Consider the following 20,956-nt stretch of genomic DNA (forward strand, 5'->3'; position numbering starts at 1 on the left):
GGCTGGACACGGCCTTTGACCCTGTCTCCTGAGCTGCCCAACACTCCACAGCCCGGCCCTTCTCTACCCCCTGGGTTCCCAGGCCATGCTATTCTCAGGGTCTGCTCTTCCATCCTCTCACCCTGGTGTCCCCTGACCCTGTCCACTCCCGGCCTCACCCTGCCCCTCAGTATCCCACAGTGCACTATCATCATTATCTGTCTGTTCTCATTCTTACTCATATCTTTTATTTTTTTTTAGCATGCACTGGATCAGATAAATCATATTCTGCTTCATGGAACTTTCTTGTCAAGAATCCAAGCATGATTTTCTTACATTTATTATTTAGGTTAGGTAGTTGCTTAGTTACTTTAAATGACGTCATCAGCTTCCAAACCCACCACTCAAAGTCTAGGACCCTGACAATAACTTACTCCAACCAGACTTTCCCTCTCTCTCATTCTCACCCTTTTATCCACTCAAGTAGTGAATCCCACATGCACCTTTCCCTTCCTCTCCTTTTTCTCTAGTTTTTATGATATCCACTTATTATCTTAATATAATAAGCTATAATTATATAAAAGTCATATATATGATCGTAAGATAAGATTACACAAAAGAAGTATAGTTAAAAGTATATCTGTTGTAGTCTTTTAAAATATAGCTTTTTCACTTCAGTTATTCTTTTGCTCTGCGGAGAGAGTATCACACTGTGCATAGTCTTGTGGGACCCACCACTTCCAGGCGCATCCCTGAGATGTCTCCGTGGAGGGGCGCCGTCGCTATAGCTCACGTGCTCGGACCGCACGGAATCCTCCACCGTGTCTCCGCGGGAGGCTGTTCCTTCCCTCTCTCCTTTGGGGTGTCCACTGGTTTTCTCTCTTGCAAATGGAGGTGCTCTGAACATCCTCACGGGGTTCCTCTTCCCTCTGCCCGTCACCTCAGAACCGAGAGGCTCAAAGGGTCGTATCACCCCCCACAACAGGGCAGCCTCGAGCCGCAGAATTTCACAGGCAAAAGAAACTGAGAATCAATCACACAGGCCAGGGAGATAAGCCGTGTTGTGCGCCTGCCTCTGTTAGTATTGACCTCATTCCTTTGTGCTAAATGATGCCTCGTGGGCCCTGGGCTGTGAGTGTTCAGAAGGCAGAGACCCTGTTTTCTGAGCTCAAACCCCTACATTGCCACTGCCTCCTAACTGGACTCCAGGCTTGCCCATTGCCCTGCGAGGCTAGAGCCACATTGTAGCTGGCCAAACGTTTACTTTTTAATGCAAAATGAATTACGGCATTCTCTAACATAAAACTCTCTACACCCTTTGCAGGATTCCTTAGCTGCATGCACAAGGCAGCTATTTGTGAACCAGTCCCTGAGGACATTTCCAGACCAATCCCTGGCTCCTGCACAGTACATCGCAATCCGAACCACGAGTAATTCTCCCCCCTACATGCACACACGGAAGTTTTCCCTCAGGACCTTTGCATGGGCTGTTCCCTTTGCAGGTCGATAGACATCCAAGCAAATGGTCTATCCCAGACAAATCCTGCTTCTGTGGACCTCAGCTCCAGGGTCACGTCCTCTGGAAGCTTGCCTGACCCTCCCCAGGGTAAAATAGACACCCTGCCACCATCACCACCAACACACACACACACACACACACACACACACACACACACACACTCCTAGTACCCTATGCACAGCACTTTCCACATCTATTTGCAATTTAATTGTCTATTTACTTTCCTGAATTGCCAACCAGATTGAAAGCCTTCAGAGGTCTAGGACTACATTTAATTCATCTGTGTATTTCTAAGTACTTAGAAAAATATAAATATATAGAAGGAAGGGAGAGGGGAGGGGAAGGAGAGGGCTTTGTATCTCCACAATAACTGAGCATAGAAGACCTTCAATAAGTGTTTAATTCATATATATATATATATATATATATATATATATATCACTACAGATGAACTATGAATAGACTGATCCAAAGAAAATTACTTGAACATGTTAAAAATAGCACCTGTTAGCCTATTCAATGAACCTGGGTACATACCATGGCAGGAGCCATACTCTGGGGAGAGTGTCAGCTTGGCCAGAGGCGGTGTGCTGGGCCTAGATCAGGAAACAAGAAAGGTGAGTGGAATATAGTCCCAGAAGACCAAGAGGGCAGTACACCCAGACATCCAACAGGGGGTGCCAGAGATTGGCTATGAAGCATTGTGGGAGTAAAAGAGAGGTGGCCTGGGTTCATTCAGAAACCCACTGATCTGCTCTAGGGGGTAGAGCGTGCTGAGTATTAGAGCCAGATAAGCCCCAGGGTCAGAGAGAGGACAGACAGACACTGTACTAGGTACTGCAGATGGGAGCTGTGTAAAAGACGGTCCCCACCTCAAATAACTACAAGTAGACCCAGGATGCTAAGGAAAGAATGAGGCCAGCAAGCCACCAACAGAGGGTCACTCCCAGAGTAGGTGGTGGGAAGGGGGAGGAATGTTTTTCTTTGACATGATTCAAAGTCATGAGATGACTCGTTCTCATGAGTATGGGGTGGGCCACTTTGACGAAGACGGATGTATCCAATGATCCCCCTTCGTGGCTCTGTCCACCATTTTCTGGTACCCATATTAGTTGTTTGCTGATCAAAATTTCTCCTCTTCCAGTGTGCTCTTCTTAGAGCTTGTTTTAATCAATCCGATTCAGTTCTGGGGGGAGGTGGACCCTGGAAGTGACAACCTTGTGATTTAGTTTTACCTGAATTTCCGGCTTCCGAGAGTAAAGGTGTTTCCCCACCCAGAGGGCATCATTCCCCCCTCGTTATTTCACACAAATCAATTCTCAATGACTCATAGATTCAGCAATTACATTTCCTACCCACAGCCCAGCCCCAGGAGGTTGTTGGAAAGTGGGAGATCTGAACATGCAGGCTTATTCCCCCAAGAAGAACCCAGGTTGTGCAGGGCAGGCTAATTCTAGGAGCTGCCAATCCTAGCCAGTGCCCACATGCTGCGTCCCTCCTGTGGCTGGTCTTGACCTCCACTGTGCCACAGGCTGCCATAGCAAACCTGATCCTGGTTGTCTGTTCATCTTACCTCGCTTCCTGGTGTCTATGTATGCTTCCCGCCAAATCGTACAAATTTTGTATCCGAGACCCAGAAACTCTCAGAGATTAGGACAGGCCTCAGCTACTAACATTTAAGAAGAAAAAAAATGCAAAACGGGGTTTCTAACAATGACAATACACCTTACACGTGACTAACGATTTTTTTTTAGACACCCAAAAATACAAAGCAATTTAGCCATGCCATTCACAAGATGATTTCCAGATTTATAGAAATGATTAAATTCATGGTACTTTAGGAGTGTGGTCCAGAAATAGGATAAAAGTAATAATAAGTTGGGGGAGGAAACACTCCCTTCACTGCTGAGTGTGTCTGTATGACTCTGTGTTAATAAAGTCTCCTCTGAACATGATGTCAAAGGTCTAAAACCTGATAGCTTTTAAGTACGGAAGGCTGTTACTCTGCCTGTCTGCTCATTTAACCCTGACCTTGAGCCCTTCTTTTGGTTTATGGTGATGATAACCATCATCCTACTTCATCCTACTGTAATGCTAATTAAAGTTGCTAATTAGTGCTGCCAAATGTGTTGCAGTCGGCCCCTCCCGTGTGCCTCACTCCTGCACACCTCCGTCCTTGTAAAGGCAGCAGCAGGAACTACAGTAAATTAAAATATGGCCATTTTGGTCCTAGGGGCCGCTCTGGGAAAAAGAAAACACCATGGGGTGTGAACGGCTATTATGAGTCTGGAGACTTCCTCAGGATCTCACAAACTATGCGCAGCTCGGGCATTCTGTGCCCAGGTCGGCCAAGGTCACCTGTGCGGCTTAGCGTCCTGTGCGCTCGAACGGCTCTCACCTGGGCCCGTGAGGCCCAGCGTCCTCAATTCTGTCCAGAGGAGTACTTCGCACTGTTACTCTCTGGCAGTGAAGCACCAGTCTTAGAGGACGCTGGGAGGGACACCATGTGCCCAGAACCCTTCTCCTCGTCCTCTCGGTTCAGAGAATGCCAGCCTCACCCTCCGACCAAGGGCCCCATCTCGGCTCCCATATTCCAGTTCACTCACTTAAACCTGTGCTCTCTTTGCAAGGGAAGGAGAACAGGTTTGGATTCTACCTGATAAGTTGGCTCTGGTAACCCTGGATTGCCACAGACGAGATGTTGACTGTAGGTAATAAGGAAGTAAATAAATAAGTAAGAAAGAAAGGTTAAACACAACCTATCTGTCCCTCTCCTAAGTTCACTAAATACCAAACCCACATAAAGACTGAAGTCGTCGGTTAAATAAATGGACCATTCAGTTGAGGACAGATGTGTGAAAACAGCCACCCTCTGCTGATTCAGTGACCCTTGGTAGACATCAGTTTGGTAATGGACCTTTGATCTGTCACCAACAGCTTGTCCCACAGCTTAGAAGATGTGGCCTCTTTATGCTTGGAGTCACCACCTCTCTACCTCCCATGAAGGAGTCCCTGGGGCCAAGCAGATGACTCTCATGAGAAATTCTCCCTTCCCCTCTCACCTCAGGTGCTCCCAGGAGGCTGAGAGGCCATCTGGTCAGTCACATCACTAGCCTCGTGCAGCTGGAATGACATTTGGGAGCCTGCGGTCTCTGCCTATGTTTCTTTACACTAATGACCATCAAAATATTTGAAAGTCTCTGAGGGGCCCCCTCATTCCCTAGTGGGCTTTGATAAGACACATTTTCATTAATATGGGAAGTTCTATCTACAGAAGTTTTCATGATATAAACTCCCAAGGTCCCTCCCCACACTGGTCAGTAGTTCAAAGGGAAGATTGTTAGATGTCCACTATTGAGCCAGCTGCTGGCACACTCGGGTGAAACGAGGCGCAGCTCTAGTTCGGTGGCATCTTGTTTCTACAGCTCACGTGTTATTCTTCTGCGTGTCCAGGTGCAATAAAGCAGGGTGGGGAGTGGAGTCAGGGAGTAGACCCAGCGACTTACAGCCATCCCCAAGTCACAGGGACCAAGTTGTCCCCAGCTAACTGGAAGTTCTCAGGGGTTGGTCCCTGTATGGGCTGTGACTGCTGTCGGTCAAAAAAAAAAAAAAAAATCAGAAACAATGTGACTTTGATTATGAAAAATGAAGAATGAAGGAGTAGGGTCAGGAAGATACGATACCTGATAGTAATTGTCGTAGTTAGTTGTAGAGGTGGCCATTGTAATAGTGTGTGTGTGTCGCGGGGTGGGGGGAGGGAGGTAGTATTATAAGGGAACCTGCAACATACTGTGAGACTCAAAGGCAGGAAACTATCCAGGCCCCGGACAGAGAGTAGAAACAGGACTGGGAAGCCAGTAGGAACACAGCGGCACCTGGGCCCCAGGCTTCCTCACTGTACACACGGGCTCTGCCTCCTGAACCCACCCCATGGGCTAGTTTTCCAAGGGCTCAGTTCCACACAGCAGTCAAGGACATCACAGCCTCGTCGCTGTAGCTCCCAGGATTCTGGAAACAGCCCGGAATGAAGTCAAAGGTTTTAATACCAGTTGCAGATTTCCCTAAGAGAGACTCTGATTGGACCTACTTGACAGGAGTCTAATAATAAGGTCCAATCAACTGGCTGGGAGCTATGAGCTGTGAACAGGTTGCCAGGAACCCGCCTGCTCCTATGGGGAAAGGGGGACAGCTAAGTGATCATATGAGTGGGAAAGGAACCCCCAAAAGTCTCTCCTAGAATCTGTAACTGTCCTTTTAAAAATTGGTCTTTGGTTATTACCAGGCTATGTTTCCGGTTTCTTTGTTTTTGTTGTTTTGGTGTGGTTGGGCATGGTTGGGTTTGAATGAATAATTTACTTGGAACAGATACTAGAAGTCCATACTTTTTTATTCCTTCATTTGAAGCAGTGCCTTATACTCGTGCTTCTTGGCTGGAAGAGTCTGTGGGGTGTCAGGTAGCAAGTGGATACAGAAGGTTTGTGTGCACCCCTTCAAAACTAGACATAAACTGAAATGTTTGAAGAATACAATTCCTACACTATCCCCAGGGGAAAACAAGGCAACTCGATTGCATTTTCTTCTATAAGGTAAAGGAAATATACACTTCAAAGGGAAGGGGTGATTTGGATTATGTCTAAGAAAATAATCTTAGGAATTTAAAGCTGTATCATAAATGACTTTTTGCTATGAGCCTCCATAAACTTTACACTATCGTTCCCATCAAATTACACCCCTGTGCATTTTTCCTCCTCAGTTTTATCCGTGGCTTCTGCTGAAAAGAATTTCACGCTTCCTTGCGAAGCTGACACACAGCTCAGGGCTCTTCATGTCCCCTCCTCCCCTCCCCCCAGGACTTTGTTCTAAGTGCAGGAGAGAGCTAGGTGGCAGGAAAACCTGTGATCCGGCATCCAAGGGACAGGACTCAGTCGCTGCATCGAGTCGAGGGTATCCGAATCCATTCTGGGATTTACCTTTCTTTGAAACAGCTTCTATTTTCTAATGTCCCAGAGATCTTAACCGCCTTTGTCTTGCCCCATTTCCTGCCAGGCTTGCTGCTAAGATGACTGCTGACGTGGTGTGTCACAGCCTGGAGTTTTGTCAACAGAACCCTGGCCAGCCAGTGTGTCATCTCTACCCTCTTCCCAAGGTGAGTGGGTGTCGCTGGGAATGACCAGAAAGGGAGGTTCAACTTCCCTCCCTCGGCGATTTGGGGACAGGAAGAGGCAAGGTGACGTTTTCAATGACCTCGTGTGAAATAGTATTCCCGAGTTTCACCCTAGATCCCTGCCCCCCCACCCCCAGGCTGCTGAAGAACATCTTGCCCGTATAAGTATTCTGTCGGGCTGGCGATTGGTGGGAAACCTGACCAGCCAAGGAGAGAAGAGGTTTAAATTCCTCTCTGCTGACTAAAAATCATTCAAATCACTTTTTATAAGGTGACCAACTCACCCCAGTTTGCCCAGGTGCGAGCGCCGAAAGTCCCAATCCTGGGAAAATATGAAAAGCGTGTTAATCCAAATTCGGAGGGACCCGAAATATGGAAGACAGGAGCAAGGTCCGTCGGTTACACATCAAAGCTTTATTGTCTAGCTTGGCCAAGCGGCGGGAACTCCGACAGAAATCTGACGGAGAGCGCGCTGGCCCTTTGTTCTACTTAGTTTTTATAGTTTTGTAAGTGTGAAGTACAGAAGCAAAAATTGCAATTAGGAGCCCCTTACCGCTATTGGTTATAGTCATATGTCCTTTAACATGATAGGACCACATTCAATTTGCAAACCATACATCATTTTGGAGAAAACAAATTTACAAGCCAACACAATGGTAGAAAGATGTCTCTTTACATATTAAAGGCATTCCTATATTATCTAGTGTTTATCTGCTATCTCTCTGTCCAGAGTCACACGTGTTAACTACACGCATTTACATAGGAGAGGTAGTTTCGGTGGGGATAAATGCCTGAAAATGGCTCATTGCTATAAGAAAAGGTTTATTTTGGCTTTTCTCTCCCTGTACCTGGCTAGCCATTCACCCTTTTTCCCCACAGGCATTGGTGGAATGTCTGGGAATCCATGTTTTCCTCCCCTTTGCATTTACAATACAATGCCAAGGGCCATCCTGGTTTTATGCCAATCACACAGCACAGAGACTATTTCTCACAATTTCTCTGCACACCTTAACCCAAATTAATAAAATGTTCTCCAAGCCTCCCCAAATATTAATATTAATTCTGTAGCCTTTGGTACTTTACAATACCTGCGGGTGAAATGGCTCAGTGACTCCTCAAAGCGGTCACTCTGGTCGGAGCGTTACTGTTCTCTCCCATGTAATGGGTACAACAGAATACCCAAAATCCCTCCTTCAGGATTAATTACGGGACGTAAGCGAGCTAGGACACTTCAAAGGCTTAGCACAATGCCCGCTACATTTTTTTAAAAAGTGTTAATAAAAGTGGTGGCTAATAGAATTATTATCCATATCATTATTATTCGGAGCTAGCCCTTCGGAATGCCCTGTGTGCATGATAACACGCTGGACATTTTTACATTGGAATGCAGGCAGCGGAAGGCTGCAGATGGTGACGCATTTCCCTCCTCACACCCTGCACGACAGTACGATAGTCAATTCAGTTAGGGCTCGCCAGGTTGATTTTCAGAAGTTTCCTGCAAAAATAAAACACAAAATAAAAAATCTATGCCTCCTTTCCCCAGAATGGTAGTTTTTTTCTGTACAGAACACAACGGGGCTTTTGTCCTATCTGTAATTTCCTCTCTATTCTCATTGAAATGAAGTCTGTTGAACACGGTGGAGCCTAACCGATGAACGTGATTTTGCTGTCGGCCATGTTCAATAGCGCAGAAGAGATGCAAATGCCTGGGGTATGAACGCGGCGCTGTTTCACACCTGCTTGGTCATCGACTAAAGTGCCTGTTCAATTTTCCTTAACTCCACCTGAGAAACTGCGGGCACTGCTGATTTCTAGAAGAGGTAGTTCATTTTAATTGGAAAAAAAAAACAAACAAACAACCTTGCGTGTGTTCAGCTGGCATGTGCAGAGTGGATAGCAATGTTTGCGGTTTGATGGACGTGGTACGGGTTCCTGTGACTTCCTTCAACGGCAACCTGCCATGTACACACCACACCCACAGCCACACACAGTCACAAGATGTTCAGCCTGGAACGGATGCATTCTTATACTCTGCGCTCACACCCTAAATATCATTTTCACGGCACACAAATTACACCTACGAAAGCAGGTGTGCATTAGTAGGTCGAATGACCAACCTAGTAAAGGTGGGTAAAGATACAGATGGAATTATTTCCAGCCTGCCACTAGCCTTCCTCATGACCCGTCTGGTCCACACTCACCCCCCGCCCCCCCCCCCAATGAAGCCACCACTCTGTAATCTGTCAGCACGGACCAGTGCGTTTGCACACAGTTCCGTTCTTGAACTTCATGTGCACGGAATCATGAAGCATGTGCTCCTGTGGTCTGACTTCCCTTGTCTGTGAGATTCATCCACGCTTTGCGTGTTATAGTATCGTTGCAGGAAGTATTCACGCAATCATCTTTCTTCTTGGGGGGAGGGATGGGTTGAACTACGTATTTCAATGCATTCCTTTTTTATAAATGTATTGGGATGACGTTGTTTAATGAGATCATATAGGCTTCAAGTGTACATTTCTATGGTACATGATCTGCATCTATTGCATCGTGTGCCCACCGCCCAAAGTCACATAATCTTCCGATGTAACTCCTGCTGTAACTCCCCGGTCAGTGCGGCTCAGTCTCCCCTTGCTCCTTGCAGTACATTTTCCGTACCGATGCCAGGAATACCTTCCTAGGGGGGCAGTAGGACCCTGTCGCCCCACCAACATGTCTTTGCCTGGAAAGCAGTTTCCTCCTTGTCCTTCAACTTGGTCACCTAGCACAGTGGTCCCCAACCTTTTTGGGGCCATGGACCGGTTTAATGTCAGAAAATATTTTCACGGACCAGCCTTTAGGGCGGGATGGATAAATATATCATGTGACCGAGACAAGCATCAAGAGTGAGTCTTAGACGGATGGAACAGAGGGAATCTGGTCATTTTTAAAAATAAAACATCGTTCAGACTTAAATATAAATAAAACGGAAATAATGTAAGTTATTTATTCTTTCTCTGCGGACCGGTACCAAATGGCCCACGGACCGGTACCGGTCTGCGGCCTGGGGGTTGGGGACCACTGATCTAGCTGATCTCAGCTTACGTGTGGCTTCCAGAGGGAAGCCACCCCTGACCCTGCTACGCACCCCTCCTGTCAAAGCTCCTGCCGATCCCTTCCGTGAGCTCGCCTTGTTTTAAACGCTATCGTGTGACTGTCCCTCTGTCCATCTCTCCACCCGTCTCTAACCTGAAAGAGGACGATGGCCTCTGTCTTGTTCAGCACCCTGGACCCGGAGCCTAGGATGGCACCTTATCTGTAACAGAGATACTTGCTGAATAAACAGATGAAGTCCCGTTGGCTTCTCACTGGCAGCCCTGATGGAAATTCAGATTTTCCTTCTTTCGTGGCCACACTAATGTTCCCAGTGAATACCTTTAGTCATGTTAGTTCCCCGGCCGTGGTCTTCACAATCCTATACCATCGAGTACACCAGGGGTCCCCAAACTACGGCCCACGGGCCGAATGCTGCGGCCCCCTGAGGCCATTTATCCGGCCCCAGCCGCACTTCCGGAAGGAGCACTTCTTTCATTGGTGGTCAGTGAGAGGAGCATAGTTCCCATTGAAATACTGGTCAGTTTGTTGATTTAAATTTACTTGTTCTTTATTTTAAATATTGTATTTGTTCCCGTTTTGTTTTTTTACTTTAAAATAAGATATGTGCAGTGTGCATAGGGATTTGTTCATAGTTTTTTTTTTATAGTCCGGCCCTCCAATGGTCTGAGGGACAGTGAACTGGCCCCCTGTGTAAAAAGTCTGGGGACCCCTGGAGTACACAGTCTCCCTTAGCATCTTGGGACTCTCAAAAAGCCTTCCCAGACTTCCACTGTCACCCCTGGGTACCCACAAAGGGGTGACTGGCTCTCCCCGGAGCCCCCTCCCCCTTCCCACCTGCGCACCTGTGTATTCACCATTCCTTCCGCCCAGAAGGCCAGGTCAACACCCGGCTCCTTCACGCTCCCCTCACTGTCCCTGTCTCTGGAATATCATTCCTAAATTCCTTCACAAAATGTTCACCCTCCTCTCAACCATCATCTTTCAATACCTTTTCTGAGTACCACCCTGGGCCGATACTGTTCTAAACGCTGTGTCCATCCGTCGTGTGGTCTCGTGAAGTGGGTAGTGTGCTGGTCCACGTGCGACGGAGGAGGAAAGTGAGGCACGGAGATACTGACATCAGTGTACTTAGATTTTCCGATTAGGGCGTGAGCGTCGGGGGCAGGTCCGTAGCTGGCCCGCCCATGTGGCCCCCATTGCGCCGGGTGGCCCCCATCGCGCCGGGCACATTTTTGGTGCCTGGAGAACATACCAGGCGCGGGACTTGCTGTGCACAATCTCACGTGACAGTGTTTCTGGTGGGGGTGTCTAGTTCCCAGACGGGGGAGGTGAGACGAGGAGAAGGTAAGGGGCTTACCCAGGTCGCATGGACAGTGAGCGGGAACGAGAGGGTTTGGCCTGAGCTCAGTCTGTCTTTAGAGCCCAAGTTCTTACTGCTGTTCTGTGCCTCACGGATACTCCTGGGGCCTCGTTCTTTTGACTCGAGCCACTGCTCCTGGGCCGGCTAATTCCTCACAAGCAGGACTCTGCACCTTTTATGTCCTGCCTTCCGTGAGTTTCAGATTCTGGTAAAACAGAAATGGTGGGGAGCGAGTTAGGGGCCTTGTGGGATGAGCCACGAGTGGAGGGAGGATTGGAGGCGAGGTGGGGTGAGGGTGGAGCCTTCCCTCTGCCCTGAGAAGCCGAAGAACTGCAGAACCGACCCAGCAGGGAGAGAGCTGCAGGGGCCTGGGGCCACCGCCTTTAGGGGCCACAGTGACCCACCTGACCACTACCTGCAGCTCAGTTGGGGTTCCAGGCTCCCTTCCTGCCGCCCCCTAACCGTGTCTCCATACCCTCATCCACCATCTGCCCCACAATGGAAACTCTACCCCGAGTTGAGCGGAACAAGCAACAACCCGCAATGCTCATCTGGCACCAGAAGGGAGGGAGGGGAAGGCAGAGGAAGAGGAAGAGAGAGGAGGGGAGGGGAGGAAAACAGACAAGACAAACCACAGACTGCATTGTGAAGGCCGCCCGGTGGTTTTGTGTTAGCGATTGGGGGGTTATTTCCACCATTCCTCCTCTGGTTTGAACACAAAGCAAGTCATCACCGCTGCTGGGGTGTGTGCGTGCGTGTGTGTGTGTGTGTGTGTGTGTGTGTGTGTATTTGTGACATGTGCATCAGCTCGATGCTGAGACCACAGCTCTCCAGCTGCACCTTGAATGGGTACCTGTCATCCTTTCATGTGTCCTGTCAGTTCTATAAACCTCTCTTCTCAGATGCGCGTCACAGTACATGGGCCCGATGGGGCCAGGAGCAGCCTGGGGCTAGCTCAGCTTTCTGTTGCTCCATGCTGGGTCCCCTCACTTCCAGGTCCCCAGGCAGACCCCGTAGCTTTGGGCAGATCCTCTTTCTAACCACCCCTCAGCTGGAGGGATCAGCTGCGTTTGCAGACAATTCAAAGGCCTGTGGGAACCATGTCTCACCACTCTGATCCCCACTGGAAGGGCTTCATATTCGGAATACGTGCTCTAGTGGAGGTGGAGGCTCCTTCTTTCCCTGGGGCCTCCGGCCAGTTTAAAGTGCTGTGAGGGCGGCCTAGTGCTTCAAGAAGGCAGGCCAGCCTGACCAGGTGGTGGCGCAGTGGATAGAGCGTCGGACTGGGATGCGGAAGGACCCAGGTTCGAGACCCCGAGGTCGCCAGCTTGAGCGCGAGCTCATCTGGCTTGAGCAAAGAGCTCACCAGCTTGGACCCAAGGTCGCTGGCTCAAGCAAGGGGTCACTCGGTCTGCTGAAGGCCCGCAGTCAAGGCACATGTGAGAAAGCAATCAATGAACAACTAAGAAGTTGCAACGCGCAACGAGAAACTGATGATTGATGCTTCTCATCTCTCTCCATTCCTGTCTGTTTGTCCCTGTCTATCTCTGCCTCTGTGTAAAAAAAAAAAAAAAAAAAAAAAAAAGAGAAGGCAGGCCAGACTTGGAAACGGTTTCTCCCACACTGAACCCGATCTCTGCGGGAGCCAGAGCCCGCCAGCGCTGAGCGGGTGGGGTGGGTGCGTGCACAGGGAATTCGTGTTTCCCTGGGCATCCAGACCTCCAGGAAGCTGTCAGACGTGGGTTCGGGAAAGAGTAAGTTGGCACTCTTTTCATGAGACAGTGGCAATGACAAATTCTTATTGTTTCCACTGAGAAATAAACGAGCTGGCCTCAGGATTTTTCAGACACAGTTTGCCATGGAGGCTGAACTTGACCCGGGTCTCGTCCATAGTGAGGAGACCTGAACTCAACCAGAGCTACGGACCTGGGACGTCCAGCTCTGCACGCCCTTCGACCCCTCCACCCCGTGTCCGGCAGAGATTACGGTGCACGTCCAGAGTGGCCGGTTCTCCGTGTCAGATGGAGATAAGGGAAGCTTGAGGTCTAGTTTTAATGAAATGTTCCGAAGAACTGAGTTTCCGAGAATCTGGCATCAGTATCCCAACCTTCTCACTACCCGTCATCTAGTCCTTCACCCATTCATTGAGTTATACCTCAACGAGTATTTCTTCAGTACCTACTGGGTTCTGCCAGACAGCCCAAGAAAATGATCTCTTTTACCCATCACAAGTCTGCAGGACAGACCCAATTCCCCCCCGCTTTATAAATCAGTCCACTGAGCCCCGGAGAATGGCAAGACTTGCCTCATATCCGTTGACTAAGCTCTGATTATGTGGTAGGTACGCACTAGTGGCTGAGAAAGAAGGGACAGTTCGAGTGGCTCTATCATCACACCCAAAGCCGAACCGAGGCCTCGCCATGCGTCATCTACGATCCTGCCCACGGCTGCAGGCTTACCCCCTTATCCACTTTTACAGATGAGAAACCGGCCTCCCAGCCCATCGTTGGCTGTGCAGTTGTTTCGTTTCTAAAGTTTCCCTCTGAACGGTCTCAGGAGATTTTGAACAATGAGATCAATGACAGGAGAATGTGGCCTTTCAGATGCAGAGAGGTCAGCTGAACATGGAACAGAATATGGCGCCCAAAAATAACCTCAGATGCAGTTGAGATTCTTGGTTTTTGATAAAAATAGAGTTCCACGTCAGTCTTATCCGATAAATGGATGGAATTAAATATTAGACATTTAAAAATAAAATTTAAGGCCCTGGCCAGTTGGCTCAGTGGTAGAGCGTCGGCCTGGCGTGCAGGAGTCCCGGGTTCGATTCCCGGCCAGGGCACACAGGAGAAGCGCCCATTTGCTTCTCCACCCCTCCGCCACGCTTTCCTCTCTGTCTCTCTCTTCCCCTCCCGCAGCCAAGGCTCCATTGGAGCAAAGATGGCCCGGGCGCTGGGGATGGCTCTGTGGCCTCTGCCCCAGGCGCTAGAGTGGCTCTGGTCGCAACATGGCGACGCCCAGGATGGGCAGAGCATCGCCCCCTGGTGGGCAGAGCGTCGCCCCTGGTGGGCGTGCCGGGTGGATCCCAGTCGGGCGCATGCGGGAGTCTGTCTGACTGTCTCTCCCCGTTTCCAGCTTCAGAAAAATGAAAAGAAAAAAAAATAAAATAAAATAAAATAAAATTTAAGGCCCTGGCCAGTTGGCTCAGTGGTAGAGCGTCGGCCTGGCGTGCAGGAGTCCCGGGTTCGATTCCCGGCCAGGGCACACAGGAGAAGCGCCCATCTGCTTCTCCACCCCTCCCCCTCTCTTTCCTCTCTGTCTCTCTCTTCCCCTCCCGCAGCCAAGGCTCCATTGGAGCAAAGTTGGCCCGGGCACTTAGGATGGCTCTGTGGCTTCTGCCTCAGGCGCTAGAGTGGCTCAGATTGCGGCAGAGCGACGCCCCAAGATGGGCAGAGCATCGCCCCCTGGTGGGCGTGCTGGGTGGATCCCGGTTGGGCGCATGCGGGAGTCTGTCTGACTGGTTCCCCGTTTCCAACTTCGGAAAAATACAAAAAAAAAAAATAAAAAATAAAAATAAATAAAATTTAAACTAGATAAATCTCAAGTGAATTCTGAAAGGTTGAATCCACCATCATAAAGAATGAAATCATAAAAGAAGAAAAACCAATGTAAAATTATTTGTAATTTTTGATACAAAAGTCACAAAGGAAAGGAAAAGATGAATGCATCTGACTAGTAAAACCCGGCCACACACAGTGAAAAGGCAAATGGCCAACTGGGACAATGTTTTTGTACTGCGCCACACAAGGATTATTTTCTCCTTGATTCAATGAGTTCCTATAAAATCAAAAAGGAAAAAAGAAAGAGAGAGAGAAGGCAAAGGCTATAGACAGTTGGTTTACCAAAAAGAAAGGGGAGGATCAAAGGACTAAAAATGTAAGGGGAAATACCCATCTCTTTCTCATAATTAAAAAAGTGAAAATTAAATGAGATTCCATCTACCTCTTACGTGTTTGGCCTCCACAGAACTCTTTGAAGGTCATTAGATAAGAAATTATCACAGAAGCAGAAAGGCTCACATATCAGAGACCACTAAATTACATTGCTCCCTGAAGACTTTGAGGTTTAAAACTCTAATCAAATTGAGAAAGCATTACCCACTGTGCTCGGACGCACAGTCTACTGTTCAATCCTTTCTCTGAGCATTTCAAAGGATCCTATCCTGACAGAGAATCCAAGCTGTGTTTTGCTTCGAGCCCATAGTTACCTACCAGGAAATTTATCTACTTAGACTTGTTTAAAAAACTTATTTGGGGGTGTATGTGTCATTAAACTCATAGAGATCTCAAAGCTCTTCAAAGGGTAGCAATCATAATGCGAATGTTAAGTTCATCTTGAATTCTGATAAGAAGAAGAAATCCAATTATGCCCAAGAAAGTATTTAAACGGTATTCGGGATTTGAGAATGTTTCTCGCCTGATTTTGAGAAGTTAAAAAAAAAAAAAAAAGAAAATCGTAACTATTTCTCTCTTGAGAACGTTCCTCTTTCTCCCCTTAGCTCAAGAAAAGCTAATGTCCGTAATGTATTCAAGCAGCTCTTAAAGACACTTCGAATTTTAAAGTGTTCGTCCCCGGTCTCCCAGTCCCGCCTCTTGGTCCTCCTCTTTCTCCTCATTAATCACCCACATCTGAGCTCATCCCAGAAGTCCTCTCTTCTCGGAAGTGTTCCCGGACACCCCGAGTTAAGCCAGGTCCTCCAGGACTCCTCTCTTTTCATCCCACACCTTCCTTCCAGAACTTACTGCACATGTCATTAAACAATTACACAAAACTGTAATTTTAAATTGTGCTGGTAAATTACATGATAAATGAAACTGTAATTTGTAACATGACTATTTCATAACTGTCCCTTCTGTTACGGTATAAACAGCATGAGAACGGCCGATCCTCGAACACATGCTGGGCCCCAAGATTTCTCCAGCGCCCAGCACAGGTCGCTGCACTTACTAGTTGCTCAATAAAAATCTGTTTGAATGAACAGTGTGGTATACAAAACAATGGCCTCCCAAAGAGGCCTAGATTCTAATCCCCAGCATCTGGGAACATTACCTTCCATGGCCAAAGGGACCCTGCTGATACCTGATTTCAGCCTCTTAAGTCTTATTTCAGACTTCTGACCTACAGAACTGTAAAAGAAAAAACTTGTGCAGCTCTAAGCCACTAAGTTTGTGGTAATTTATTACAGCAATAATACAAAACTAATACAAATTGGTTAATTGTGTAACATTGGGCAGGACTGATCTAGCAACCTTGATGAAAATAGAATAATGTTTAAAAATGAGAATACGCCCTGGCCAGTTGGCTCAGTGGTAGAGCGTCGGCCTGGCGTGCAGGAGTCCTGGGTTCGATCCCATTCCAGGGCACACAGGAGAAGCGCCCATCTGCTTCTCCACCCCTCCCCCTCTCCTTCCTCTCTGTCTCTCTCTTCCCCTCCTGCAGCCACTGGAGCAAAGTTTGCCTGGGCACTGAGGATGGCTCTGTGGCCTCTGCCTCAGGTGCTAGAATGGCTCTGGTTACAACAGAGCAATGCTCCAGATGGGCAGAGCATCGCCCCCTGGTGGGCATGCCAGGTGGATCCCGGTCGGGCGCATGTGGGAGTCTGTCTGACTGCCTCCTCATTTCCAACTTCAGAAAAATACAAAAAAAAAGAACTGTTATTCTGCCTGACCAGGCGGTGGCACAGTGTATATAGAGCATCGGACTGGGATGTAGAGGACCCAGGTTTGAGACCTCGAGGTCGCCAGCTTGAGTGCAGGTCATCTGGTCTGAGCAAAGCTCACCAGCTTGGACCCAAGGCCGCTGGCTGAAGCAAGGGGTTACTCAGTCTGCTGAAGGTCCACGGTCAAGGCACATATGAGAAAGCAATCAATGAACAACTAAGGTGTCGCAACGAAAAACTGATGATTGATGCTTCTCATCTCTCTCTGTTCCTCTCTGTCTGTCCCTATCTCTATCCCTCTCTCTGACTCTCTCTCTGTCTCTGTAAAAAAAATTAAAAAAAAAATTGTTATCCCTACCTTTCCAAATTGGTATAAAGTATATGCAATGCTTGGCACATAACCTCACACAGGGGAACTAGATTGTCAAAAAAAAGAATGACAGTAGCCAACACAATAGCCATCCCGTGTGCATGCCTTGTCTTGAATCATAAATACAGTGGTACCTTGAGATACGAACAGACCAACATATGAATTTTTTAAGATATGAGCTGTGACTTGGTCCATATTTTCATTCGAGATCCAAGTGAAATTCCGAGATATGATCCGGGAAGCTGCCACTAGTTGGCGCCTTGGCATACGGGTCCAGTATCGGCAGTTTGATATATGAGTTGACTGACTTACGAGCTCCGTTACAGAACGAATTACATTCGTATCTCAAGGTACCAGTGTGTATAGGTCAAGGTCATGGAATAGAGCTGCATCTTACTGGTCACGTCACATAATAAGTTTGCATCTGATCAGTTAACGTTCAGTACCAGAAATTCTTATATACAAGGATAGACATCCGATTCTTCTTTTTAAAGTCATTTTGGAGCAAATAGGTAATTATTATTATTATTATTGTAAACCAATCAAAATTATACCTATTTTTTTGTCAGATCAGAAAAAAAAATAACATTTTTGGTGTGCTGCAAAATTTCAGTAATTAGTTTATGTGTGCCCTGAGATGAAAAAGGTTAAAAATTGCTGGCTTAGGAGAGCGAAGAAAACTTAGCTAATGGGAAAATACGTGTGAAGAGACATTGGGTGATAAAAAAAAAAAATGAATACATTTAGAAGTAGTATTTTTTTTTTCTTTTACTTTTATCTTTTTTTTCCCTTTGGTCCCTGGAAGAAGAAAGTGGCATGAACTGACTGCGTCTTCCCCACATATATCAAAGTCCTAGGGGCCCCTCAGAACTGAGAAACATCAGGACGTGGGACTCAAACGGGGCTTTGGTCGAGTTAACCCTACGTGCGAGAAAACGGTCCCAGTCGCAGGCCGTGGAACGCGGACATAATATAATAACAGACCAGCACATTCCATCCAAAGGCCAGACGTGCCGCTATTGGAATGATAACTCATAGGCAGGGGAGCTTCCTGCCTTTGTCTTTCTGCTTGATAAAAAAAATCTCCTCAAAGCCCTCTTTTGTCCCTGGGCCCTCTGGGCTCTTCTAGTCTGCCTTACCCGGGAGTTCTGACTGTACTTACTGCCTCAAGTGGGTGGTCAAGAGTTTGGAGGCTAGCTTCCTTCAAATTGTGCTCCACTGGTAAATCAACTTATGCCATTAAATTTGGGAGTGAGACACAACCTGTTCCCCCCTCAAAAAAAAAGAACTTCGAGAAAAGATCTAGAGTCGCATGCCTTCTTCCCTCAGACAATAAAAACCTCACATTTAAAACCGTCGCTTCACTTCCCGGGGGCTTCTTCTCCGTGGGAACCTGGCACCGCTGTCAGAAGTCGGAAAGGAACAAAAGGCACTCTCTGTCATTTTCAAATCCACCGCCGCTATAATTGTTAGCGGAGAAGGCGCGCAATCGCTAAAAACCGTTCACTATAGAAACCCGTGGCTAAAAATACTGGATACGTTTTTTTTTTACTTACTTCACTCCGGAGTGTAGCAGAATTCTATTATCGAACATCACAGAACCCGAGAAGGCCCAATGAGTGACCGTGTCTTGTCCAATCCACCGGCACTCCTAAATGTCGAGGGGAATTACCCTGAGTCCTGGAGCGTCCCCTGGACGCTGCGTCTTTGCATGTTTTCCTGTCCCGGTCAATCCAGTACAATGTGCTTCGGCTGAAGCACTGGAATGTTTCAGAAAAGCCTTTTCTAAATGGTATTCCTGCCACAAAGTGGCTCAAAATCTTCAATATGCTAACATGTTGTGGCTCTCTCCTCTGCTAGTTCACAGATTTTCTGAACGTCTTTAACTTAAAACAACAACGGTCTTCCTAGCACACCCATTTACATCTCCCAGAGCAGGGTTAAAAGCATGGGTTTTTGTACCCGGTGGGTCTGAACCGAACCTGGACTGTGCCGCTTTCTGGCTCGGTAACCTTGGGCAAGTTATCTATCCGCTCTAAGCCTCAGTTTACCTCATCTGTAAAATAGAGACTGTGGTAACGATCACTTAACACTTTCTATTTTATATTCTAATGACGGTTTACTATAAATCTTCTCTCCCAGGTTATAAAACCTTTGATGAGAAGGATTGTCTCATGCACTCACAACTGTACCCCTAATATATAATTCATGGTCCAATACAGATGCTCACTATGTATTTGCGGAATGGGTGAATAGAATGAACAATGGCACAAAGAAATGACCGACTCGGTGAATACGCCTCCTTTCAGGTCGATGCTTTATCCACTGCGCCGCCACAGGTCAATATTCCTCCTTTCATTACCAATCATATGGTTGGAACTCTACTTGTACCTGGGTTCCATGGCTTTCCACACAGGGTATAGGTCCTGGGCATACAGAGTGCCTCCTCTCCCCTGACTGTGTGGTCCTTTGCCTGAAAGCATCCACACTCCATGTGACTGACACTTTGCTCTTTTGCTGAGCCCTGGTGGTACCTCATAAGTCTTATTCTGTTGATTATGTTACAATGTCAGGCTTACCTCGTTTTTGGAAAATAGCATGGCAGTGGTAAGAAAGGTGCTGGGGTCGAGAGACTTGAGAACCATCAGTTCTGTTTGCAGAAAATCTCGGGTTAAATTCTATAACCTCTGTGCCTCAGTTTTCTCAGCTGTAGAGTGGGAGAAAACAATCCTTTTCTCTTGGGATGATTCTTAGGATCATTGTAAAATAGCATACATTTATGTGGACTGTTTTAATTATTTTCATTTCTTCCAGCTGTCTACTGGTGAGAGTCCAACCCAAAATAAAAAGCACCGCCCTGGCCGGTTGGCTCAGCGGTAGAGCGTCGGCCTAGCGTGTGGAGGACCCGGGTTCGATTCCCGGCCAGGGCACATAGGAGAAGCGCCCATTTGCTTCTCCACCCCTCCGCCGCGCTTTCCTCTCTGTCTCTCTCTTCCCCTCCTGCAGCCGAGGCTCCATTGGAGCAAAGATGGCCCGGGCGCTGGGCATGGCTCTGTGGCCTCTGCCTCAGGCGCTAGAGTGGCTCTGGTCGCAATATGGCGACGCCCAGGATGGGCAGATCATCGCCCCCTGGGGGGCAGAGCACCGCCCCTGGTGGGCGTGCCGGGTGGATCCCGGTCGGGCGCATGCGGGAGTCTGTCTGACTGTCTCTCCCTGTTTCCAGCTTGAGAAAAATGAAAAAAAAAAAAAAAAAAAAAGAAAAAAAAAAAAAAAAAAAGCACCAATGTCGTGAACACTAGCGTCATGCTTACTCTATGCAAGGCGCTAAGAATGATCTTGTTTAATCCTCACACACACACACAAAAGTGTAATTATCCTTCCCATTTGCAGATGAAGAAATGTGCCTAACGTCTCAATAATAAAAAAGCTGGGATTCCAACCTGGAAACATTCTAGCATCCAAATTCACTTTAATTAGGGAGTAACAATGTGGACCAGGATCTAGTGACCAAACACCTTTAGAAAGTTCCACTGAAGACAGAAGTTTTACCCACATTCAAACTGCTAGGCTGGACAACTCTCTTCCTGGACTCCCGTTGGGTTAATGCTTGACAGAGGGCAAACCTACCAGGGCAGCCTCTTTGCCCATGAAACTGAGGGCAATGTGTGGTTGGCCCAGGTCTCCCATTCCCCATACTTCTCCGAGTCCAGGATCTAGCACCATCACCACCCTGAGAGTGAGAGTGCTCGTCACCA

The 20,956-nt window shown here is 47.6% G+C and overlaps 1 protein-coding gene across 1 annotated transcript in view; it reads left to right on the plus strand.

The window, feature by feature from the left end:
* AOAH (acyloxyacyl hydrolase) overlaps window positions 1–20,956 on the plus strand; it is a 124,467-nt gene that overhangs the window by 25,183 nt on the left and 78,328 nt on the right. Inside the window, exon 4 of the mRNA XM_066354183.1 lies at window positions 6,545–6,644. Within this exon, the coding sequence (XP_066210280.1) occupies window positions 6,545–6,644 (100 nt within the window). The remainder of the gene's footprint in view (window positions 1–6,544; window positions 6,645–20,956) is intronic.

The sequence above is a fragment of the Saccopteryx leptura genome, chromosome 12 (assembly GCF_036850995.1).
Source record: "Saccopteryx leptura isolate mSacLep1 chromosome 12, mSacLep1_pri_phased_curated, whole genome shotgun sequence".
Lineage (NCBI taxonomy): Eukaryota > Metazoa > Chordata > Mammalia > Chiroptera > Emballonuridae > Saccopteryx > Saccopteryx leptura.